The sequence below is a fragment of the Electrophorus electricus genome, chromosome 13 (genome assembly GCF_041902795.1).
Source record: "Electrophorus electricus isolate QZ-2024a chromosome 13, ASM4190279v1, whole genome shotgun sequence".
NCBI lineage: Eukaryota > Metazoa > Chordata > Actinopteri > Gymnotiformes > Gymnotidae > Electrophorus > Electrophorus electricus.
Window position 1 is genome coordinate 13074770 of NC_137509.1, and position 26617 is coordinate 13101386.

A 26617-nucleotide genomic window follows, 5' to 3' on the forward strand; every position below is an offset into this window, starting at 1 on the left:
TACGCACAGACAGATACAGAAGATACAGACCACAGAAAAGAATAACAGAAGCTCAGTGGACATTGCTGTCACTTTTATAGTAAGCGCTAAGCCTTTTTCCAAGTTTATCAAAACATATTCTAGTGAAAACCTCATTAAAACATGGAATTCTGGAAAATCATCATTGAACTAAAGATATGATCACAATTATTGTCTGAATGCTATGAGCAAACCTCACAAGATGAAAGCGTGCTATTTTCCATTGATGTTTCTACTGGAAGTGATTTATTTATTTTATACATTTATTTGTTTTAAAAGTGGGCATCATTGTCAAACTACTTGGGAATTCATTGTGAATTCACTCTTTCGCAAGCATCTTGGTCACCAAATTATACTCTACTTCGTTATTATAACATAATCTTTGCTAATAGTTATTTGAAAAGCCAAAGTTGAAAATCACACTGTAGTACCTATAATGTTGTAACTGAATGTACTAGATTCTTGTTACAGCAACACCATTGTGTGCGCAAGTTCTGTTTCTACAGGTAAACAAGTCAGATTTTTGATGTAACTACTTTGCACAGTATATGAATTTTGTAGTGCACATTACATTGTTTCAAACATTAAGGCAGACGTGTGGGGTGAGAAATTAAGACATACTGAAGTAACCAAGGAAGTGCTTTATACAGCTGTGTTTGTGCCAGATTTGTTGAAAATGTACCGTTTTGTGAACATGGTGCAATAAATTAGAACATGCATTATAATGTCAATTGAGATAAATTACATTATGCAGTTTTTTTTTTCAGCAAATTCATGGTCCCAATAATATTTTTGTAGTTACGGTGATTTTTGTCATCTCCATAGCAGAACAACTAGCTATATTTGTGTTAACTTGTGTCACTCCAGAGAATCTATTACCCTATTAATATATATCAAGCAAAACAGTGGTCTGAACAGATGTTTATTCTGTTCACGTAGCATGGGAAGAGATCTGGAAAGAAAATGAACCTAAATGCAACTAATTTTAATTCTATGAACAAATCCAACATATGATACAGTTTCATGTTTTTTTCTTTGTTTGCTTGGTTTTGTTTTGAAAACGTTGTTGGGCACATAAAGAAGAGAAAGTGCAATGATGCTGTCATTCAGGTTTATTCTTTTGGCATGAAGGGGTCTGGACCTACCAGCTTGGAAACTTAAGGACCTTTAGGATAGTTTACTGTTCCATTGAGTTGTTGCTGTAATGCCACAGTGCATGTCACAGCTTGCTGAATTCTTTAGCTTGAAATTGTTATTCTTACCATGTTGCCATGGTTTGTCAGACCGCAAATAACTGCGCAAATAAGATACCATTTGGAAAAAGAAACAATTTTTCATATTTAATGTTTGTATTCAGAACCACATAGCTCCATAAGTCTTTTTGAGACACATTTAACAGGGTCAGTCAAATATTTTATGTATTTCGTTCCTAGGCTAAGCTGTTCCTAGCCAGACCAAGCGACTACAGATGGCAACCATTAGAGAATTCAAGACAATCCCCAAATTCACAGGAATGATATAATACTCGCGTCCGAAAAACTTTTTTAACAGCGCCAAAGGGTTGCGCACTTCATGAGCGGTTTTCAAGGCAAGGCGCTTTCTCGTAGAAACAATGACGACAGAGGTTTCTGTCGTATTGTGCATCTATAAACAAGTCTGTAACCATGTCAATATTCCTCCCTCGCTTTTTACGCCAAAACATGGCCTCATCTTGGCTTTCTCAACCTGCGTAACGGTGTTTGCCTATCGTACGAAAACAGAAGAGCCGTAATTGCGCAGGAATGACGATATTCCTAAAATAAGATACGGAACTTCAGAGAGTATCCACCTAAGTGGCAACGCGTTTGTTTGATTCTTTTCTTTCTTCTCGGTTTATTACCAGTGTAATCTGACAGGTCAGTACTGCGTTTATAAAGACTTCCTATATCCTAAAGTTTCTCACTGGCACTAAAGGTGGGCGCTATACTGCGACCATCTACGGATCCCGTGGATATGGATCGGGCAGGAGTGTTATCTTTACGGACATGTCTTTTGCTCAGACTTCTGGCGACAGCTGCTTTGTGTGCGCCACAGCGCTGCGGGGACTATTTTCAAGGTTGGTGTTCTCAAAATGACGACTTGTTCCGCGAATACTATACTCAGAAGTATCAAGGACACGGATTAGGACACGACGTGCAGAATTAACACTGACGCTGCAGGATTAAAAGTGACATTTCACAGATCGCGATAAACCGCACCAGAGAAATTCAATTAACCTTATAGACGTTGTGCTATGAACAGGTGGCGTCGAGCAAGTTTAATGTATATCTTCATTCATAACTGTGTACTTTTTAAGGAAATCTAGTGCTGTAAACAAAGTAGATAATCTTCCAATTTTGTTTTGCAGGACTATGCAAAGCTCACCAGGAGAAGAGACGTGAGTGATTACTTCCGTTCGTGTTTGTTGCATGGGTTGGCATGGACAATTCGAAAGTTGTACGCTTTTTCGTTAAGAAAATCAGCTCAAGAGCGTTCACAAGCACGTTTTATTAACAAACAATACTATTACTAAGATTGCTATTACTATTATTATTACTAGAAGGTAATTGCAGTGACACCGGTGAAGAAGGACCAATTCTTCAAATTAAAATGCTTTTATTTAATAAGCATAAAAACATCTAAAAAGAACTTAATGGGGGAAATATGGGGGGGGGGGGGGGGGGGGGGCGTAACTAAAACCCATGCACTATACGAGGACGGTAGACACATTTAAACGAACTGATAAAAACTAAGACAACTGGACTAGATCAAAGATACACAAATCAATACTTTACAAGTATTTACCACATTAAATCAAAACAAATAAATGCGAACTGCATTCTGGGAGTCCTCGTTGTGCTCCTTTCTGTTTCCCTGGTCCCCACCATAGGCCCTATGGCAGATGATGCTACACAGCCACCTACAGACCACGACAGTCCATTGTCCTGCTCAGACCTGATACAATACCTCACCCAGATGCTCCTTCACAACTCAGGGGCTCTCCCATGGAGACTGGAATTTGGACAGAGCCCCTTTCTGCAGTGCAGGTCGTACAACGCATTGACATCCCTAGCAAGATTAGCTGTGTTTGGCATGAGAGATGTTTCTGGCAAGCTGGCGCATAGTGCGGAAGGTGCACCATACTCCTCTGATCCCGGCAGACAGCCAAACACGAGCTCTGTGGGCGTCTCGAGCTTGCGGCCGAACATCAAAAAGTCTGGAGTTAACCTGGTTGACTCCTGAACAGCAGAAACGCACACCAGCAGGACCGGAGGCTGCTGGAAATTCCAGGTGCGCTGGTGTTGAAACGCTCTGCCGGGTCACTGTACTGAGGATGTAGCAGCATACTCTATGTCTTCTGGATGCCCAACCAGTTGCAGATCTCAGCCATGACTGCTGACTCCAAGTTACGCTCTTGGTCGCTGTAGAGTTTCTCTGCAACCCAAACCAGCAGAAGAACTCAACCAATAGCTGCTCCCTCTTTACAGCCATGTTCTGACCCATGACCACCTCAGGCCACATGGTGAAGTAGTCCTTGGTCGCATGGACATATCAGTTCCCAGAGTCAGTGGTGGGAAAGTGCCCCTCCCCAGGTGGTGCCTGCACCATGCCCAACTCAGTCTGTCTCAGGCTGCATAGCACTAACAGTTACCACACATGCCGCCCCGTACACTGAAATGTCTGCCCACTTAGTGATCCTCATGGCCAAGAGAATTGTACATCCTCCTCCTGGGTGCAGCAGAACTCCTCTCAGCTCACAGCATCGAGCCTGGTGTCACTGGGGGCAATGGTAGCTGCAGCACTCCTTTTAGCTGTCTGGACTCTCTACTTGAGAGAATAGAATACCAGTATTTTTTGGTGGCACACAGGCAGCAATACAGGGCTTCAGTATTACCATTTAGGCAGCAGATGTGCTATTATCCTTTTCTTCACCAGGATCACCGGTGCTGCCCAGGGGCTGTTTGACAGTTCCATGATTCCCAAAGCTGTCTTCCTCTTTACTTTTTTCTCCATGATATCCTTTAAAGGCAAGGGGAGCCGGTGGGGCTGGAGCCGAATCGGTGTGGCATTGCCGGTTTTAATGCTGCGTTGCAATAATGTCCCTGTGCAATCTCTGTCACAGCCGTGGCTGTGACGATGTCACTATAACGCAGAAGCTCCCAAAACCGCTGTTTCTGATTTGCTGTCAAGCCAGACTCCACTGCCAGAGATCACACGCGGCCTCCAGTGTTGCACAAACCTCCTCTTTTCTTTCCGTTGCTGTCCTCCACGCTTTCTCCATTGTTGATGCTGATAAGGGTTCTGTTCGTGTCCGCTGCCTATGACCCTCACAGATCCACCAACCATCACTGGCACTGCATGTTCAGCTTCTACAACGCTGTCAGCCCTGTCCGGGAGATCCACCAACGGAAAATGAAGGCCACACAGCCAGCGAGCCCTGACTCTGTCTCTGCCCAACTGTGAGCTGCTGCTGACAGTTTCACTTGTCTTCTCTTAAGGGTGTCTTAAGGGTGAGTATGGCTCCAGTCACCGCGAGGATATCCAAACTGAATATGCTTGCATCCAGTACAGGTGCAAGCCAGATCTTGTGCACTTGGCCCAGACTCCCCCTCACTACAACAGTGAGCCATTTCTTCCCACTCATATCATTTCAGCTGCCAGCAATTGACTCGAATGCTGGAGAGTTGTCCCAGTCGGCCGTGGTGGTGTCTGATGGCGGAGCATGCCTGGTGACACAGATGAGCCCGTGTCGATGAGGTTGATGAGCTGTTTTCAGCCTACACTCAATCTAAATCCTGCAGTGGCAGCCAGGCTTCCTAGCTGTGCCATTAATGCTGAGGGCTGTTCTCTGTGTCCCCTCTAACACCAATGCATTCAGGAACTGGTCCAGTGCTAACTCTTCCTCTTCCTGTGTGGCCACCATGTATGCCTGCCGAACCATCATGCTCGGTTCCATTAACAGTACACTTTAGTCTCTGCCTCTCCAGGAGCAGTCGCCTGATTGACAATGCTGTAGACACCTGTCCAAAATGTCACTGGTCAAGGGACGTTGTCGACGCCACTAGGTCAGTAGCGGCAGATACACAAGCGCCTGCAGTGCTTTACTCCCTAACAACAACAAAGTTGTTTTGTGGCGATGACCGCTAACCAGACACAATGGCGGATGACCACCTGCGGCTCTGTGGAGTATGATTTCCAGGCACCTTTGCTATTGTAGCCTAGAAGGGATGCATGACATCTCTGCCATCATCTCTCTCTCTCACCGGGTGCCAGCTTGGCTCTGATGCTGAGTCTTGCCACAATGTTTCCTTCACTGTCATCCCTGCCCAGCCGCATTGCTCTCGGCTGACTGGACCCGCCTTGGAGGGGTCAGGTGTAACGCTTGGTACATCCTTCCTCTGGGCTATGCCCTTTTCACCATCTACCTTCAAGTCTGATGATATGACACTCAATTTCTTCCAGCTCGACAGCAACATCTCAGTTCTGACACCAATACATCAGCAGAAAAAGGACCAGGAAATGCTGTTTCTTCAAATGAAAACACTCTTTTATTTATTAAGTATAACAACAACAGGAAAGGGACTGAACTTAACACTGAAAATGGGGGTAGGTAACTAAACAACATGCACTCTACACAGACATAGGTGTGCAGCATTCTGGGAGTCCTTACTGGGCTCCTCTCTGTTTCCCGGACCAGTCCCCATCCTAGGTCCCATGGCGCATGCCACAATACTTATCTTCTGCAAGTAAAATATGTCGACCTCTCGAGTGAAAATGCCCTTCAAGGCAGGTTCACTGTGTTCATTTTTTCACCCTGGAAGGTGGACATGTCAAAGTTAAAAAGAAAAAAAAAATCATAGTAGTTAACTTCCTTTTTAGAAATGAGATCTTTCTGAAAGACAGAATGGAATCTTCTTTTAGGGACTTACCTCACATAGCTGTCCAAAAGACTGATTATGTTATAAATTATTTATATATTCATTTAAAAGCTAAGATTGATACTGAAGAGAGTCTAACTTATATTCAGTTCAGTCAGAATATATGTAATAGCTCCCAGAATACTTGCCAAATAAAAAATTATGTAATTCACATTTATTTTCTTGTAATGTGGGATACAGAACATTGATTTAAACATAGTTCCCACTCTTAATTAGTGCTCAGTAGAAGATCACACAATGCTTTCAACCACACAAGGACTTGTACAAAAATACAAAATGTGTACTAGAAAGCAATTTCTCTGCCTCCTGCCTAAATAGAAGCACGGCAGTAAGTGTTGACAGACATGTTAATTAGTAGACTTTAATATCATTGAAATCATGTAATCAACTCTGCTTTGATGGTCAGCTTCTAGCATCCCAACCTATGTCTAGGGTGATTTTTGCTTGGTTTTTTTCCCATTTTGTTTGTTTGTTTGTTGTTTATGGACCACTTGTTTATTTTGTTGTTGTTTACGGACCACTCCAGCCGAATGCACGGACATCATGCTGGCTTACTGTGATGACATGCCCTACACCAAGACTACGTACCCCAACATCCTGGGTCAGAGGAACCGTGAGGAGGTAGAGCAGAGCACCGAGTACCTGCTGCTGAGTGTGATGAACTCTCTGCTGGGTGGGGAATGCACCCCAGACATGCGCATGCTGGCCTGCTCTGTGGTAGCACCACACTGCGAGGGTCACAGGATCGTCAAGCCGTGCCGCAGCACCTGCGAGGCTGTCCACAAGGCCTGTGCCCACGCCTTTGAGGGCATTGCCATGGCCTGGCCCTACTTCCTGGACTGCGACCGCTTCTTCGTCAGTGAAGAGGAGGGCTGCTATAATCCCCTGGAAGGCCTGCGTGGTAATAAGAGGAAGTGGAGTTTAGGGATGCCTGCTTTTTATATGCACCTGTTAGATTGTAATAGTAATAACGTAGTAATAAGTAGTTATAACATTACAGTTTAAATCAAATTGGTTGTGGAAGGTGGCTGTAGCTTATCTTGTATTCCACACAAGTCAGGTTAGTCTCATTTGGTCTCTTGCAAGAAAAATCTGTTTTTGGAATCCTAGTACAGTAAGCTAATAAGGTTGTGTCCTGTCACTGGGACTGATGTTCAATTACCAGAGATGTCCCAGACGTCCTTGGCTGGGAGTTTATGAGAACACAGTTGGCTGTGCCTTAATTGTCTAGGAAAGATGGCTTAGTGTCTTTAGTGTCCCTGCCAATTTAGAGTTATGCTGACCTATTCTATGTGCCTGTTACAACATGTACACAGAAATAAGCAGCCGGCACTCTCTTGCAGATGCGTTCGGCTGTCCATCTTCAATGTGCCACAAAAAAAAAAAAAAAAACAAAGATTGGCTTAAGTGCACTCCAAGACAAGTCACATTCTGAATTAATTTTGCCTGAAATTTCAATATGGTTTCCCTTCAAATCCAGGCAACACAGATGGATATCAGTACATGTATTTGAAGATTAAAATGATGCAACTCATTAACTTTCTGCCATTTAAAGAGAGAGAGGCGATTGCAGTGACCAGTGGTTCTACAGAGGAGCCCTCAACAATCATCCAGTTCCTTTATCACTCCAACACACAAATGCTCAACATCCTAGAGAAGACAGCGGAACAGTGTTCCCACATTTCTAGAACATACAGCATTGGACAGAGTTTTGAAAAGAGAGACCTGCTGGTAATTGAGTTTTCCAACAACCCTGGAGAGCATGAGCTATGTAAGTAGGAAATATCTGTATTTTGTAACTGAAACCCTCTTTTTTTTGTACAGCAAAAGCACAAAGCTCCACTGAACCTTTAAGAATATTTTAAAAGCGTATCTTATTAAAAAGATAACTGACAAAAAAAAAAAAAAGACACAATGCTGTCCCGAATTAGCTGTCAAAGCAAATACATCTCCAATAAACATTCCCCACCTCTGTTCAATCTGCTTTGTCGGACAGTGGAGCCTGAAATCAAGTACATTGGGAACATGCATGGGAACGAAGGCGTGGGCAGAGAGCTGCTGATTTACCTAGCCCAGTACCTGTGCTCTGAGTATATGCTGGGGAACACTCGCATCCAGAACCTCATCAATACCACACGGATACATCTCCTACCCTCCATGAACCCGGACGGCTACGAGTTGGCCTTTTCTGAAGTGTACAGCGGAACTGACTCAGATTACGATGAGGTGAAAGGTTAATTCTCCTAGTGTTCCACACATTCTCGATCATTTATTGGCTGTAGGTTCGTGTTACTGTTAGAAAGGAATCTAGATATTACTATGTGTCTCATAGCAAAGATTTAGTGCTTTTTTTGACCTTATAATCAACCATTTAAGGTATTGAGAGTGATTGCTGGTTACATTTCTCGAATTGCAGTTCTGCACTGTGGTCCTACCTTACCTTGAATTACTTTTTAGCTCATATAGTGGTGTCACCTAGTTGTGGTGGTGGAGTACCCCTCCACAATAATTTAACTGATCCCGAATCAGCAATTCTCAAGTCCTACATGAGTTTACAGTGGAAATATCAGAGAAGAAAAACACAAATGCATGGTTTCAGAACAGGGCTTTGCAGAGTTTTGCAGAGTTCTGCAAACAGTTTTGCAGAGTTTAAATTAAAGTTTATAAAGACATCTGATAGCATCAGAATGTTAGATGTTGGAACCAAACTCTGCAGGGTTCACATGAATTGAGCACCCCTGCTTTGGATCGAGGGCTTTTAACTCCACCCCTGGAGAGGTGCAGTGGGTCCTGCACACTTGATCCAGCTTATCAGGCGTTATCAAGCCCTACATGAGCTGGATCAGGTGTCCTGCAACAGACATAACTAGTAGCTGTACAGAACAGTGGGTCCCCTGGACTGGGGATGAAAACCTCTACTTTATAACTTCATGTTTTGGATGACATAACTTTACCCTTCACAGTACAGTGACAGTTAAGATGTTATGTTTAAACTGCTATTTACAGTTAAACCTCCATCAGGCATTATTAGGGGAGCCTAACTTTCAGTGAGAAAGGCAAGTACTAGAAAACCATTTAGCATTTAGAGGTAAACTGCTGAGGGAAACATGAATTTCACACAGTTGTGTACAAGAGTATGCACATAGGAGCCACATGTTATTTCAATCTTGCTTACTGCAATCGAGATGACTAGGGAATGCATTAGAGGAAAAGCATTCTCCAGATAAAAAATACCACCCCTGTTGTATTAACGCTGCAGGATGCCAGATACAGTAGGGATGCAGGTGGCCGAAACAATGCCCAGAACATAGACCTCAATAGGAACTTCCCAGACCTGACCTCTATCGTCTACAGCCAACGTAGGCTCAGGCATTACCACACTGACCATATCCTCATCCCAGACTCGTACTGGGATGGTAAGGTATGAACTCTCAGTACTGTAGCTTATGTTTAAAAAGCATTACATTTAGAAGAACAAACAGCAATAGAAACATATTCCTTAACATATTCTTATCTCATTCTCTTACCTCATTAAATAAATACTTACAGCCCAGCAGAGCCTAATATGTGCGTGTGTGTGGATTTTAAAGGTCGCTCCAGAGACATATGCCGTCATGAAGTGGATACGATCGCTTCCTTTTGTCCTGTCAGCTAACTTCCACGGAGGAGATCTGGTTGTGTCCTACCCTTACGACCTCTCCAAGAGTCCTCGGGGAAATATGTTCTCTCCAACCCCGGACGAGCAGGTGACTCCTGTCATCAAAAACAGTGCACCTGTAACAAGCTAGTAGGCTGGTACCAACTGGTACAATTCTTTACCTAAGCACCGCTACTTGATCCAAAATAAAAACTACTGCTACATTATGAGACACATTTGAACTGCAGGTCTTCAAGCAGTTAGCCAGAACGTATGCAGATGCCCAGGCTGCCGATGTCGCAATGGCCAGCCATGACACGTACAGCTGTGGTAGCAAGTTTGATGATAAAAGGGGTATTGTCAATGGGGCTGAATGGTACAGCATTGCAGGAGGTGAGCGTGGTGAAAGTTACACATCGCAGTACAGTTGCATGTTATAATGATGTATTCAGTTGGGATTGAATAAAGGCTTGAATAAACGACAAATAGATGAATAAATAGGATTTCTGCATTACATTCCGGACCTTTCGGGAGTGCTGGCTGATGGAGGCTGGGCTGCTAATAACTACATCTTGACCTTCTTTTTTATGGCAGGAATGGCAGACTTCAATTATCTCCACACAAACTGCTTTGAGATAACAGTAAACCTTGGCTGTGACAAGTTTCCCCCAAAGGAAGATCTGTATAGCAGCTGGCAAGCCAATAAAGAAGCTCTCCTGAGTTTAATGGAGTCGGTGAGATCATCTTTGTAGCAATAAAAATAATATACCTTAATGCATAATTATCTGAGCTTTGTTTGATACATTTATTAAGAGTATATGTTACTATGCGTAACTTGTGCAGCCCATCTCTGTCATTGGTCAGTTTTTTACTCTGTATTCCAGGTGCATAATGGGATAAAAGGCATTGTAAAAAATGAAGATGGGCATGGTATTAAAGGAGCCACTGTGTCAGTCAAAGGGATCAGGCATCACATCACAACAGGTATTAATGCAGGAAGTTTTCTACCACAGGACCAGTCAACATAAAATCCACAAACAATTTTTATGTTAAAAAGATTTCTTGTATTCCAACTCGCTTATTTTCTATCAGCAGCTTTTTGTTTTCTGAGACTTGCCTTTATTCTTAGCCTTTGTACAAACATGTGTCTGCCCCTGGTGTGTCAGCTGAAAATGGAGACTACTGGAGACTGCTGACCCCTGGCATCCACGTCGTGGCTGCCTCAGCGCCGGGTTACGCAAAAGCCAGGAAGAGGGTGCACCTTCCCAGTAACATGCAGCGGGCAGGCAGAGTGGACTTTGTGCTTAGGAAGACTCAGTTAAAGCTTGATGACTTCCCATCTGTGGGCACATACATGCGATTCGACCCTTTTAAGCAGCACTACGACGTGAGGGAATCTGAGCAAGGAGAAGCGGAGAGGCAAGAAAAGCCCTGGTGGTGGTCATACTTTGCCCATGCTAGTAACCAAAACCCCACCTGGCTCCTGAGAAATTAGCTCCACCTAGTGGTCTGATGGCATCTTTGCAGGTCGTTCTTGTGTACACTTAATCTTATCTTAATATGTTACATGAATATTGTTTGCTATAACACAGCAAACTATGTGGTGTTCAGAGCAAAGCATTACTATGAAACATTAAAGTGCAGTCTACCAGATTTTCCATAGACTATCCAAAAGAACTATTTTATTTCAACTCATAATTACAACAGTGGCCTGTGGTAAAATGTACTTAATAAAATGTATAATCTTTGGGTCCTTACAGTTGTCTTCTGATAATGTTCATAAAATAACAAATTTAAACCAAGCACTTGTCAGTCTTCTCTTGCTGATGTGCCAGCTAACATCATTATGTACCTTGCTTTTTTTCTGCACTGATATTTCCCCCATAGGTAGATATAAACCTTTACACACTGAAGTTCATGAGCAAAACAGCCACACCCCATGTGTAGAAAATCCTTCAACAAAGTGAAACTGGCATCCCAAATTGACAACACTATAAACATGGCTTTTGTTTTGTTAACCCTTAACGCTTTAAGGACGCCTTAGCTGTCTACAAGATGGGCAGCATTTGAGGGGTAGAATATCTTGTTCAGCAACCACTGAGCTGTGCAAAGTGTAGATGTCAGTTATTCCAGGGCCTCTAACAACAGACCTTTGGCGAGACTAAATCATTCTAAGTCCATTGTGTCCAGTTCACCTGGGCTCGTGGCTGCTTTAAAATATGTCATTGCAAATAATACCGTATCCATGGATTGGTTAACATGAAAGCAGAGACAGCAATTGAACCAAACATTCTGATGTCCAGAAGGTTCGGTGCGTCATCTGAAAGTAAAGGATGATGTTTCAGCTGATCCACAATCCCTACAACTGTTTCCGCCCACAGTGAAGCAGGCCATCTCTGTGGTAACAAGGCAGTTAGAAGCAAGTTGGTGATTGGAAAAATTGATGCAACTCCATTAGGGCCCCCAGATATGGTAAGGAGGAAGCTGGGGTCAGAATGAGTCTGCACTTCAGGAAGTCCATAACAGTCCTGGTAATCAACAGTCAAGCACTGCCTCTTAATAGCTATTTATCTGACTGTGCGGAGTCCATGTGCTCTCTTTCAGGGCATCAAATGCTGCTCAAAGAAGAAACTGCTCACAGGGATGTGAGCGCCTCTGTAACATCTGAAGAGCTGGTCAGTGTTTGGCTGGGCTCATATGACTTGAGCTCAGCTTTGATTGAGTTCTTTAAAGGGCCCCGATCAAGAAATACTGTATTTCCCTCACTTTATTGAGATGAAAAATTTTGAAGGACCATATCATTTTTGTTACATGTTCAAAACTAATCTAAGCTGCAATAGCAGCTCATTTTAACATCACAATTTCTCTGATGTCACGAGAACAAACTCATGCCTATGCTTTTTTAGCCTGCAACAGTTTAGCCGCACCACTTACGTTGCAGTTCTTAGCTGAGTGCTTTTTTAACGAATGCACAATACAGGACAGCCAATCAGAACAGAGCTTAGTGATCATATAATCATATAAGGTACAGTAACAGAAACAGCCTGATTAATTTAATGGTATGTGCACACAATCAGCGATAAAATCACTAGGCCAGCTGGTGAGCATTTCCAAGCAAGCGATGCCATGTGGCATATGACTGAATTGTGGGGTCACCCGAACTACATCACATAAATTAGGACTTGCAGTTTTCTGACCACACACACACACACACACAATTTAGGGACATTCTTTAGGCTCAAGCTTTACCCATATAATGGCTTTAAATGGAGAAAATGTTTTTTACCATAAATATTACTACTTCATTCTAAGGTTACAGGTTCATTCTTTTTTGCTAGTAGAGAGTACTCATGACCAATAACATGGGAGAGTAGTTTGGTGTTCATAAGCGACTGTTTTAGGATACAAGAGTTTTAGAATGTCCGCACATTTAAGTTATATACCTAGGTAGCTTTGTTAACTCAACAACACACCACTAAAATGGCTGTTTCCTCTATTTTGGATCTGGAACAAAAATTGGAATTGGAACAAAAATCTAGTGTGATCACCGCTTTCAAGATAAAGAGAGGTTGCAAAGCCATCACGTAAACATTTATTATGAACATAACGCCACACAAAGGTTATAAGTGGATATGGCCCCTTTAAATGTTAATTAGTTCTGAAAACTCTCAATGTTCAGAATTATTAATAGCACAATTTCTATGCAAGTTGTAACCTATCTGGGCAAAATGCATCAGCACATTGTACAATGTGAAAGTCTGTGCAAAGGGGCTGGACATTAAAAACATTTGGGGTCATTGTCATAAAATGTAACCTACATTGCTGTTTTTTAAAATATGCTTACAGTGAAGATGGAACCTAACAGCTCAGAATGCAAAATCACACCTCAGGTGATAAGGTAAGATTAGGTGATATCACCAGAAACCTTAAGACTAAGCAAGCTATTATCAAAGTCTTGAAAAGTTACAGGCTCTGGCATTTCTTGAAATTGTCTTTGCCTTGCCTTGCCTTGCCGTTTCTTAATAACTTAAAATATGAATGGCTATCCAATTTGCAGTTTAAAACAAACTACAATATTGAAACGTTAAGACAGGACCTGTGCATTTTATTTACTATTGTACTGTATAATAGAGATATTATTTTGACATCAACAGCTAGATTAGTTTGAGGGCATTTTATAACCAACAGCAGAGGATGCTGCTGTACCACAATTTAACATATCACATCACCAGTTACAATGTTTCAGGAACTTTATTAGCTGTGCTGTTAAATTTCAATAAACTGTATCCATTGTAAATTGACAATAATGTAATGAAATTACTTGACTATATAAGTACACTAAGAGGATGTAGTATTACTCATCTAGTATTACTCATCCTTTTTTTTCTTTTTTATTATTGACTTCGTTATTATTTTATTAATTTGCCCTAAGAACGGACAGTTTGAACTCTCTAGATGCCATCAAACCAAGTAGCAATATTTCTCACTTGACTAGTCAGCTATATTTCATGACCCTTAAGTGTGTGACATAACACCATATAAGTATTTCTAAATGCCTGGTAAACAAAATTAGCTCACTGCCCCACTTAAAAAACACGATCCAATCAAATGATTTAATAAGCCAAGATCATGCAGGCCTTAAAGTGTCTTTCTGTAATACTACTATGTGTTCCAGATTTTTTTTAGACTTCAGGTGTATCTGAGAATCTGAGAATGTTCAGGTTTAAGATCTGGAATGAATGATAAATGCTGATTTTCAACATCATACAGTAATTATTCTGTGGGATTTTGCATTGGGAGCATATGTATTGAGATATGTATCAGGAGCATATGTATACAGTGCATTGCATATAACCTTTTAGTATTCAAACCCATCATCCTAATTCTCATCTTTTGCTGAGGCTGCATTTTATCCCCCCATTGCAAGAACTAAACTAACTTGTCTTCTGGCTATACATTCAGCACCTGATTCATTATGTAGACCTGTTCTCCACCAGTCATGGGCCTCTTCTCAACCTAATCTGAAATTTAACTTTTATTAACCTATTAAAACCATATGCATATTTGAAATTTTAATCAGGTAAATACATATGTCTTCCCGCAAATCCAGGCCTCTCACTCCCTATTTTGTACTGAGTGGTAATCATTAATAAAGGCAGCATAACTACAATGTAGCAAAGCATGAAAAGGGCAGCTTGATACAGAGGCTTCCGGTAATGAAACCCATTGTGGCAGAGATCCTTTGTTTGCCCTGCAGTTATTTACCATCAGTGGGAGACGAACTGAATGACACAGCGCAACAGACTATTACAGGGAGGCACCAGACTTGCTGAGAAGCAGACCACTGAACCACACTTCACATACGGCATGTGTATGTATGTGTGCGATGATCAGGTTAGGATCCACTATAGTCATTGGTTGATTTGTATCTGTCTAATATTACTGATAAAATCAGCAGGAAGTCTAGTGAAAAGGAATGTTCTTGAGCTGTGGGGTGATGTTTACCTCAGAGGTCAGACATTTCAATATCAAACAATACGTTGACCTGTGTGTTTCTGGAGAGCAGTTCCCCCCCAGCTACTGATGGGAGGTGGAGTTTAGTTAGAAACTGAGAGAGTTGAACTGAGCTTCCCTGTGCTGCCGTGTTAAATCAGTGTCAGGCAGGTAGTAGATTGCTAGCTCTGCTTTTCTTCTACTTTATTCAGGTAGTCCATGATCTCCAATAAGATCAGTGTATATCTTGCTACTGATATTTACATTTGACTGAAGGTTAGGAGCATTAGTCAGCTATGGGTATGTGGGATCATTGGTGAAATTCACAATTCTTTCCTGAGTGACATTTAGGTTTTTAATTTCATAGTGAAACAAAATCATTCCTGCTGCTGTATTATGAGAAAACATAAAGAGGAAGATAAAGACAGCACTGTTAATGACCTTGAGCACTTCTAATACTGTTAAAATAGCGGAGTGCAGAACTGCTTCTCTACAGACATTTCCTTGGTCTCATTAATCAGAACGTCTGAGGCTGTATGGTTGTAAATAGATGAGCTTTCTGAATGAGAATTACAAGGTTGATTCATTGTAAAATTGACAGAACTGCACAAACAGTATTCAGTTCGCTCATAAGGTTCATAGCTGTCTTCCATTCACTCAGCGTGTTCAGTGGTAACTATTACCGAAACGTGCATGTGCACACAACCACTTTAGTGGGTTGATAAGCCACTTCCTTTGTTCTAGACACTAACTGAACTTGGCCAAAACATGTGAAGCAGAGATAACGTGGCAAGTCTAGTTTCTAAGATGGGTCACCAGCTTAATCATGGGACTGCCATACTGGGTGTCTACTGATCAGTCAATGAAATAACCTATCAAACTGCATGGTGCTGACAGTAAGGTTTGGTGGAAGAGGGATAATGACCTAGGGCTGGTTTTCAGGGTCAAGGGCCCTCACGTCCAGGGAAGGGTACTGTTAATGCAAATTCCAAAGAAACTCCAAAAACCTATGGAAAGTCTTCCCACAAAAAGTGGAGGTAGCGATTCTGGGGCTACTCCATAGTGCCCATGGTTGTGGAATGGGATGCCAAAACAAGTTCATATAGGTGTGACAGTCACGTGTCCACATTCTATTGGCTATATATAGTGTATCTCAATATATCAATAGTGCATATTGTTCTGAGTTTCTCAGACCAGTTAACCACAGTTGGTGGCACTGCCCTCCTAAAGAGCGCCTCGGCTGCTGGTTCTCGCACAAACATCATTTGACTAGACCACCATTTTGGTTTGGGAGTTAAAGGATAAACATGGAGGGAAGCAACTGGTGCAAGGCTCCAAGGACCGGGCCAGCGATGTGTGCTTACTCGCTGGAGCGCTGAGCCTGTGCTACGGGGAAGTAAAAGTGCACTAGACAGGAATGAAAACAAATGCCAGAGAGAGGTGTACATAAACAAAGATCAGGCAGTGGAATACGATGTCTTAGACACATTAGTCTCAGGCCTAAGATTCGGTTCTGTGGTTTGTTTTGCAGTTAATCATGATCATCACGGTTGTGGGGAGAAAATCAAAACACCGGACAAATGAAAAATGTGTCGGGGCCGTCCTGTTTTGAGGAGAAAGATATGGATGAATGAGAACAGATGCATTTCATATATCTTTGGCATTAAATGATTTCTGCACTGCTAAAAAGGAATGGCCTTAACTTAGGTCAACCTGATTCACTACAGTTGACGCGTTTCTGACAGCTACAATGTTTTCATTTTGTATGGCTTCGTGCTTGACTTACATTAAGGCATTTATCCTTAACTACCTCAATGTAACATTCTCCTGGCATTCTCCAAGCTCAGGTTCATCCATCAGCCTGCCAAAGAGAACACATTTCCATTGCCTCAGAATTAAGGGACCGCATGTTTTATGCCCTGCCAACCAATTCCACTTCACAATAACAGGATTCCCAGTTGACTAGGGCAGATCTAGTAGGGCAGAAAATTCACAAACTGACATACGGCTGAGTCAAACTGCCAGGTTTAAAGTCACAAAGCTCTTCAGTACAACTCATTCAACTACCGATGTTTGCTTATGGAAATTGCATTGTTATTATTAGTAGTACTAGTAGTAGTAGTTACATTTATATAGTGCCTTTCTCAAACTTAAGGATGCTTTACAGACAGATATCAGCTTTTACAATCACTCACACACCAACGAGAAGCAGAAGCCAATTTGCACACATCATAATGTTAAGGCTCTTAATCCCAGCAGTTCACCAGATTTCAAGTCAGAAAACAGGAATGGGGGGAATGTCAAAATGTAGAGGCCCCATGCTATAGATGAATAATAGTAATGGTACTCATCATCATGAGCTCATAGGCATCCTACAGCCAGCAGGTTAGAGTGTATGGGTCCACTGAAACCCCATGCAGCTGCAGGTCTCAACAAAAGTGACCAATCAGTCATTGAGTAAGTCAGAGAGCAAAATGCAAAAACGCCTCCTTTAGGAACACCTGCTAGGCGGTCCAGAAAGAAAAATCACAAAATTAGATGGATAATTAAATGGATATATAATGGTGAATGTCTGGGGTTGGCTTAGTGAAAAACATGTGGTGAAAATAAACTAGAAACAATTCCTAGACTTTTCTCTTTCAAAAATAAAGAGCACAGCCAGAATCTTTTAGGCTGGTGTCAGAACTCCGCATTCTAAACAGCAGAGAATTTTGATTATAAAATTATTTTGAAGTCCTATATATTACTTTTCAAAGGTTTAGAACAGGAGTTTATATTTTTAAAGTCAAACGTTGAGTCCATTGTTGTAAAAGTAATTTGTGCTATGGTTTTTTTCTTGATCCTCGACACAACAAAAAGTCAGTTTGAGTTTAGATACAGATTTATCGTTGACATACAATTAGGATATCTAGTGTCTTAAACCTTATATGCCAGTGCATTGAGTTGAATTGAGTTTTCCCTTTCACAGAGTTGCCTTTATATGGTGAAGATAGATCTCACTATTCACAATCCAGTTGGGCTCTTGGTCCACCACTGAATACACCTTCAAGAAAGACAAGGAATGATGCAAAATGGCAGCAGATGTTTTCTGCTCTACTCTCACAAACGTTGTCGTAAATATTAAAAGATCAATACATAAAATGCTTTGGCAAAATAAATAAATAAATAAATAAATCGACCACATGGAAGCAAAGATTGAAAAACTCCATAGTTCTTCCCTATGAAGATATAAGGTTTCTTGCACATGTCGGATATTCACAGTCTCAGTTCCTGCCTCCCAGTCTATTTTGCATTACATCTCATTTTGTTCGTTGTCTAATATGATCTCACTAGAATTTCATGCAGTGCATGCATTTGCGTTAGCTACAAAACTTTAAGAATTTCCATTTCAAACATGATCTTAAATTCATGAGTCTGCACAATTCAATTCAACTTTCATGAAAAGTTTTGACTGGCGAGCGTTAGCGCTAATGTCGCATTTCACTTTCGCACTGTTTCTTGTTGCTTCTTTCAAATGGAAAATGTATCATTCATAACATGAACTTTGGTTAATTCCAGTAACCATCCAACTTCATGAATAGATGGTGTACCGTTGAGAAGGCAGATGCAGGGTGCAGAGGCGAACACAGACGTTCATTGAACGAAACAAACACAAACGAAACCAGCTAGAACACTAGAACACTAGTCGATAACAGGACAAAGAATGCAACAAGCATTAAACAGACTAAAGCACACTGGGGTAGCTTAAAGACAGCATGCATGGGATCAAAGACCGACAAAGAACACACACAACGACAAACACCAACGATATGTCACACGGATTTGGGGGGGGGGGGAGGAAGCTCTTTATATGTCACCGGTGGCTAAAGAAGGAGGCGATCTCATTAACCCAAACACAAGTTTATTTATGTTTGTATGATTGTTTCCTGACATACAGTGGGAAAGAAAAACCTGAAAATAACAGAAATGCTGTACACCTTCAAAATGTAACAATATTTGAAGTCTGGCATCTGTTTGCAGTCCATCCTCTGAGTTGACTGTGACAGTAGAGGCGAAGAAAAGATAAAGGCCACTTTATTTCCCTTAATAAAAGATAAAAGGAACCAAAAACAGGCCTTAGGCTTAGATCAGCATTGAGCTCAGGCGAAGCGCGCAGCTCCAGGGTCCGCTAATGTGCACACGCTGGCTGCAGGAAGCTGTGGGATTTAATGGTGAGGGAGGGAATTAAGGAACAGGTACATCAGGTTCATATGTGGGTGATTGGGCAGCATGGCAGGTGTGAGCGTGTCCTTCCTGCTGGATGACCGGCCTACCGTGACACTGACCTGCATAAGTGACCAAACTAAACTAATTTTGCCTGATTTACTTTTGCGTAAATTAGAAACAAGCTGCTCTTGCATGGCCTACTTTAGTGTCATTGTGAAATTACCCAGAAATATGCATGGAGTGCAATCCATATAAGTGCTCTTGATCTTAATGAACAATATCTCCACGGCCTCTGGATGAAACCTTTAAAAAATGCTAGCAAGAGGAGGAGCGGGGCAGTTTGGGGTCCTGGGAACATTTCTGTGTGTACTGAGCTATTTTAGCTGGCATGAAACAACATCAGGACGCACAGCTGAGCGCAGTTGCCTGATTACCTTTGGCATACACATTGGTCTTATAGCAAGACCCTTGGCAAGCGCAAGGTAGAGACCTTCTCTGGTATTGCATCAAGCCTACAAGCTCCACAAACCATATTTGTCAGCATGGCAGGTAAAAAGGTCTGCTTAGTCACTGCTCAAAGACAGAGAGGATAAAATGAAATGATGTCATAAAAAACAAAAGTCAGATTTGGTTAGCACTTTATAACGAACAGCGTGAGAGCTATGGAGGTATCCATATTGTCAAAACAAATCACCAGTGAGTGCAAGAGACAAACTGCAACAAAGGCACACATGGCTTGGAGGAAACTGAAACTCTGCCACGGTTGGAGATTTTGTTTGTTTCATAATTTCCACGATTGTTGTATGTTTGTTTATTTTAATAAAAAGAACAGTGTGTTTACAAGAATCCAAAGACGCTTACAATCGATAATATCGAGAATACTGTACAAACAACATCAAAACACAAGCACAATAATTCAGGACCACCACGAACAAGGACATGGGGAAGGCATGCTGGAGAGATGGATATGGGTTGAGAAAATATAGAGTAAAGAGTTGAAATTGCATATGAATGCAAAAAGAGACTGTTATACTTCAATGAGGTCAAACGTCAAAAAATCCAAAAAGGCCAACACAGCCGACACTGCCATACGCTGGAACGCTGGAATCAAGAAGTAAAGCACTGTAGTTACATTTTTCCTCCAGTATGCTCAGTCCAACTGAGACTTTATGCATAATACCCAACAGCTGTCTCTCTATGAAGATCAGGGCCATAATGCTCTTTGTAAACTGGTACCTCTTCAGAATTTCATATTCCCATCCTGTTTCATCTTCATCTTTACATGTGTCACAACCCTCCTTCGTGCCTCCGTCAGCTCTGAAATTTCACAGTTCTACCATTATGTAATATAAGAACGCAGGAACCTCGAGCATTTTTTTTTTTTTTTTGCACCACATGCAGATGTTTATTGAGCTTAATCATCACAGAGGACCTTTAAGCATGAATTGCTCTTCAAAGCAAAGAGACACTCTGGTCCTTTGAGTTTATAATAATGCGGAGATATGTTTCATATTGTCCTTGGCAATTTTAAAGGCACTGAATGGCACATGATATGCTAGCTAATCATTTTAAAGCATTTCACGCTGGATGGCTAAATGTGGCAGTGAATGTCAGCCCAGATCAATACGTGCCTCTGGAGCCCTTCGGCCTTTTAGTCCAGGTTTTTGTGAGCAGTGACCAAGAGGAAGACGCCAGTTCCTGAGTTGTTGTCCTGTGTTTCCAAGACATGTTGCTACTTAATGGGAAGTACAGGACCAAGCACCAGCTAACCGCCTTCATAAGAGCGCCACTGTTAGACCACAGAGCAACTTATTTAACTCGCATGTTTAACATCTGATATAACTACGAACAGTGTCGCCTGCCGGCAAGAAGAACGTGATTGCTGTGTCACTTTCAGATTTTGAACACTCCTTTCACCGCTTGGTCGTTTTGAAGTGACATCTCATACAAGCGTTGTCTGTTTTGCTGCTCAGCATATGCAAACAGGCAACAGGCAAACAGATGAGCAACCAGAAAAGGGAAAAATACATGCATGCATTTTGGGTTTTCACGTTCAGAAAACAGCCGTGCAATTAAGAGTTGATTTCACAAATCCAGTTAAGACGTAATCTTGAATTATCTTAAAATGACACGAGTCTGCTGTTGTGCTTGGCACTGTTGGGGCTTTCCATAAAGAAATTCAATTTATAGAAAAAAGCAGAGACAAATTATTACTTTTGACTCAGATATAATGTTTTACAGATCATTTGTATCAGTTGTGGGTAAGCCTGTTCATCTGTGCTGTTATTTAAAATTTCACTAGAACCAGGATTGGGTCTGGGATTGGGAACAATTAGAGTGTGTAGTCTCTAATGACACCATTCCCATAAAATATTCCAGAGGAACAGATGAGGAGGAATCCATGCTGATAGAGAGACTTGCTGTAGGCCAGCTAGCAGAAATAAGACCCATGTGTGAAGACTGAACTTCTTTCATCTGTCAAAGTGGATGAATAAACAGATGGCAGACAAGCCCAAGCAGTGAGGGAAGAGGGCAGTGCCAAACTGTAGCTGCACGTTGAAAGTGAGTGCTCAAGTGAGTGCTTTTCACTCACGCGAGCCGTAAGACAAATCATTAAAAATGCAAAATTAACTTTTTATACTGGAACACATTTCGGTGCTGTGCTCTGGATCGCTTGAGCTCACACACGCATACACCATGCATTTAGACAGTTCCGCAGCGGCCGGGGAGATGGGACAGCGTTAAGACTACAAAGATCGGAAAGAATTTGCGGTTTATATAATGAGCTTTTCCTCCTCTCACACTATTGCCTTTTTAACTGCAAACAAGTACAGATGGTGCAACAAAAACATATAAGATATTAATCCATAAATGATTTGGTGGACATTTTAGAGAGTACTTGTAATATAGCACATCAGATTATGTAGATTACTGTTTAACAATTCGTTTAGTTCATCTTAATATCATTGTTATAACAGTATTTTGAAAATTTGATTTGTGTTCTGAGAGCACATCCACATCAGGATTCTCTGTTTTAGTTTTATTCTCTGTGATTTAGTTTTATTGAATCATGTGATGCACACCATGTGGATATCAGCAGCTTTCTAGTCTGCTACCATTAACAGCTGCCACTGAAAATAAACACTTGTTCACATTTTTATTGATAATTGACAATTCGTGTTACTATAAGGTTGTGCTCCAGTTGAGTATCGCTTTAACTGCAGCCAGTACTTCGGGCCTTTGTCCTGTCTGTATGCACGCCAGCCTACATTTTTGGGGTTGGATTGAACATGAATGCATTCTATCCAAGTGGGGAAAAAAGAATTTTTCCTGTCCTGTTCTGGACTGCATCAATCATATATTACAATTCCTCACCTTGGTTCAATTTGTGCTTTAAAGATCAAGTCAGTCTGCTAACAAGACTTCTTTTTCAGAGGTTTATTTCACATGAGAGGCTTTGCAAGCCTACTTTTATACACCTTTTTCACATTTATGCCTAAACTGCAACCCATCATAGGCTAAGATTACTATTCATTTCCTTCACCATTCTCAGAAATGTACTAGTTTGCAATCTTGACAATGAACCACGCCAATTTACTGTTAATCTTCTGTTTCCTCATTCCCTAAATTGAACCTGGCCCAGTGACATTAACAACGTTGGATTTAAACATTCAACTTCACAACAGGCAGCATTGGGTGGCTATAATGGTCAACACACTTTGAGAATGACTGACAAATAAGCGTAGGACCCCTTTTGCAGACCTTCAGCCTTTAATCTTTAATCCCTCCTCTTGGTGTGAACATCTGCTTTGTAAACATTCATTTGCCCCGCACTGTGAAAGACATGGTTCCTTGTACTTATCAGATCCAGATCAGTTCCATTTCGTATTTAGTGCAAGCAATGTTCAGTGATAATGATAGGAGAGGCAGGTATGTTCTGCTCTCTGCCTCTTTTGTGTGTGTGTGTGTGTGTGTGTGTGTGTGTGTGTGTGTGTGTGTGTGTGTGTGTGTGTGTGTGTGCTGTCCAGGCCGTTTGCTCCAGTCTGGGTATTCTAACAAGCCTTCTGATTGTTCTGATTGGTTGATGGCGTATAAGAGGGCCTGTTGATTGGCATCATTGTTGACGCCTGTCCACCTCACTGCGCTTGGTACCGAGTGTGTTAGTTTTGATTGGTGTGATTGTTTTGATTGTGTATTTGACTTACTTTGTTTGACTCTGATGAGGATTGCCCTTAGGATAAATGATGCCTGTTCTTTTTGTAAAATATTTGTAAATATCCACTTCTGTTACAACATGCACGTTGTATATTTGCAAATTGTTTGCACACCACTGGCACATAGAGTCTGGCTGCTATTTCTGTTAGGTTGGGCCTATTTGTTATGTGTATAGACAAGTGAGAGAGTTAAGGTATTTGCTTGTCTTTTTGTTTTACTTGAGTTTTCATCTAGGGTAGGTACACCTGTTCTGCAAAAACTAGTTTGGGGTTTTGTTTATTACTTTGGCCTGGGTTTAGATCTGATGCCATGTCCCCTGCTACATATGTATTTCAGACCAGTTTGGACACCTTTTCGTGGCCAGTGCTGAAACTCATTCTCTCTCTCTCTCTCTCTCTCTCTCTCTCTCTCTCTCTCTCTCTCTCTCTCTCTCTCTCTCTCTCTCTCTCTCTCTCTCTCTCTCTCTCACACACACACACACACACACACACACGCGTGCACACAGAGGTAGCCCTTCTGTTTCCATACACAGCTTCGGTTAGTCATTCTTTAGTCTTTTGTTAGTGGTCAGTTTCTAATCTAAGGACTACTGGATAGTTTTGGGTAGTGGCCCACTCCAGCAGTCAATTTAAGTTTAAAAAAGTTTATTTTTACACAGCAGTGACTTCCAGGAATCTTCTATATTGCACAGGTCACTATAAAACATGTAGTTTGGTACAGCTTGAAGGGGGTTTGTGCCTCTCTTGCCAAGACGCACAGAAAATGTTACTGGTTACTAAGAGGTGCTGAAATGTTCTATAGCCTAAAGAGGACATCACATTAAACAAATGTGATATGAAATATACCTCAAGTTCTCCATGCGTGCGCGCACACACACACACACACACACACACACACACACACACGTATGCAAATGCTTTAGAAATCATGATCTCTGGCCACAGGCAGTTGGGCTCTCATGGCCATAATCAAACACAGATCAGCATGAGGATGAGGAGTCTACAAGCTTCATAACAGGAACCATCTGTAAGTCACTCTCATACTTTAGGAGTTTATCTTTTTTCATCATTACTCATAAATGCTATATTAAAGATCATTTGGCTTATGACTCATAGGGCTACGAAGGCTAATTGATCAGGTGCTGCATCTCCGTTTTTAGGCCGATAAACTGTTTTGTTTTTTTCTTGATCTTTGTGAATGCTGAAAGCCCATTTATCATTTCACCTATTATTTCCATAAAGATAGACACGTTGTACTTAAAAGATTAAAGACGGTGGTGTTTATTTGCCATTGTCTACACCAGAATAAGCAACGCTCTGAAAGTCAGCAAGTATGACGGCGGAACATTAAACTGAATCGTATTTCCAACTGTATGTTTTAATGAAGCCTTCATTCACCCAACCATCCAGCTGTTATTTCCAGCTTTGCCCTCTCGCCTAAGTGCACGGCCACGTGCCTATCACGCACAAGCAGGGTTTTGTCCTCCCAGATGAGCACTTGGCATCTCCTCTGAGAGATGTCTGAGTGGCATTAGCAGGACTAATTAGCTCTTTCAATACACAGTAATTCATAGTCACTTTGCAGAGTCTGTCTCACTGTCTGATGTGATTCCTTCTGCCATTTTTGCTTCAGGCAGGGTGATGAGACCTTTAAATGTGCATTAACCCTCTGGAATCACTGATCAAACCACATGACCGGTTCAAGACATCACAGCAAGTTTAACATTGCTGTCAACTTACCTCGAAAGTGTTGGTTTGACATGCTATTCTAGTTTTTGTTTGCTGTGGATACACGAGGTAGAAACTAAATTAAATAAAATTGAATTCATTTAATTTTTAGTCTATTTAGTTGCTCCTTTTTTAGTCTATTTTTAGTCTTCATGGAGTATTTTTGTGTTTTTTATATTTAAATCTTTTTTTTGTCTGATTTTGTGTTTTATGTTTTTTAGATCCAATATTTTGATATAGTATAACAATAGTATGACATAGTTGAAAAAGAACTTGTCTACATATATATATAATATATATATATATATATATATATATATATATATATATATATATATATATATATATATATATAGAGAGAGAGAGAGAGAGAGAGAGAGAGAGAGAGAGAGAGAGAGAGAGAGAGTGCACTCTTTGCTACTTTGCTTGCACAGCTGATGAAGGACCTCTATCCGAAAGGTCCTGTTTTTCAAACATTGCCATAATAAGCATTTAAGGAGGTACATAAAGGCAAAGTCAGAAGTATTCAAAAAGGACCAAACTAGTCCAGAGCCAGGTGAGGTGAAATGAGATGAGATAAATCTAACGGTATCTGCCAATCACAGAGTGCATCGGTTCTATAAAATTCCCATAGAGGTTAGGCCTGGATCCTACAGAGACATACACACACATACACACATTTAAACAATCAGACACTATTAGACTTAGTCCTAGTTTATAGGATTGTTTCTAAAATAAGTCATGGGGAATCATCTGTATCTTCCCTGCATGAGATTCACCTGTGTGGCATAACCTCTCATCACCTGACGGACGGGGGAAAGCTGTAGACCTCTGCCGCTCCAGTTAACGCGCCGTGATGTGAGTGGAGCAGACAGGCGAGAGGGGCGGGCCCTCCGTTCATGCAAAATGCAAAAGAAAAAGGATCGCTTTTTCCCCCTCAGCGCTCTAACGGTGGCATAATCTAAAGCACCTCTCTGAATTTTGCTTCATGGGCTCAACCCACAAAAGAGGTTAAAACACTTTAAGTACTTTGCCTGTTTTACTGATATTTTAGCTATAATAAATGAGTTTAACGTTTCCGCAATATGGAAAAGATAAAACATAAAACTTTGGGTATGGTGTGTTTTGGGCTGTTTTATTCAGAAGTGCTACATAATGACATGAGAGTTTGTAATGTAGGATATGTAGGATTTTGAACATGCAGAATGCACAAAAGGTTTTGTCACAATGTTTCCTTTTCAATCAGACTTTTCCATTAGACACAATTAAAATTTGTACATAAAGACTTTTCTAAAATGTGTTTGGGGGTAAACAATTGTATTTATATTTTTCAAAACAAAAATTGTACAATTACCAAGCAAGTA

General features: G+C 41.2%; 2 protein-coding genes across 3 annotated transcripts in view; one reads left to right on the top strand and one right to left on the bottom strand.

The window, feature by feature from the left end:
* rpl34 (ribosomal protein L34) overlaps nt 1-5477 on the bottom strand; it is a 33782-nt gene extending 28305 nt beyond the window's left edge. Inside the window, exon 1 of the mRNA XM_081694575.1 lies at nt 5474-5477. The gene's annotated coding sequence lies outside the window, so the exon portion shown is untranslated. The remainder of the gene's footprint in view (nt 1-5473) is intronic.
* LOC113577346 (carboxypeptidase Z-like) lies at nt 1676-11414 on the top strand. Of its 2 annotated transcripts, none has more exons than XM_081694574.1 (11): nt 1676-2113; nt 2405-2434; nt 6502-6876; nt 7531-7746; nt 7972-8201; nt 9235-9396; nt 9566-9721; nt 9861-10005; nt 10207-10346; nt 10497-10596; nt 10742-10891. In XM_081694574.1, the coding sequence occupies exons 1-11, from the start codon at nt 2011-2013 to the stop codon at nt 10780-10782; spliced, it is 1698 nt and encodes a 565-aa protein (XP_081550700.1). In that variant the 5' UTR covers nt 1676-2010; the 3' UTR covers nt 10783-10891. The 2 variants fall into 2 exon arrangements, with proteins under 2 accessions (XP_081550700.1, XP_026865741.3); XM_027009940.3 differs by having other exon boundaries at nt 1679-2113; nt 10779-11414.
* Nucleotides 11415-26617: the final 15203 nt, after the last annotated feature.

Bases quoted from the DNA above. Each gene is read 5' to 3' on its own strand.
- LOC113577346 (XM_027009940.3), top strand. From the start codon at position 2,011: ATGGATCGGGCAGGAGTGTTATCTTTACGGACATGTCTTTTGCTCAGA. The intron at 7,747-7,971 runs GTAAGTAGGAAA...TTTGTCGGACAG, and splicing joins CCCTGGAGAGCATGAGCTAT to TGGAGCCTGAAATCAAGTAC. The intron at 10,006-10,206 runs GTGAGCGTGGTG...TTTTTATGGCAG, and splicing joins ATGGTACAGCATTGCAGGAG to GAATGGCAGACTTCAATTAT.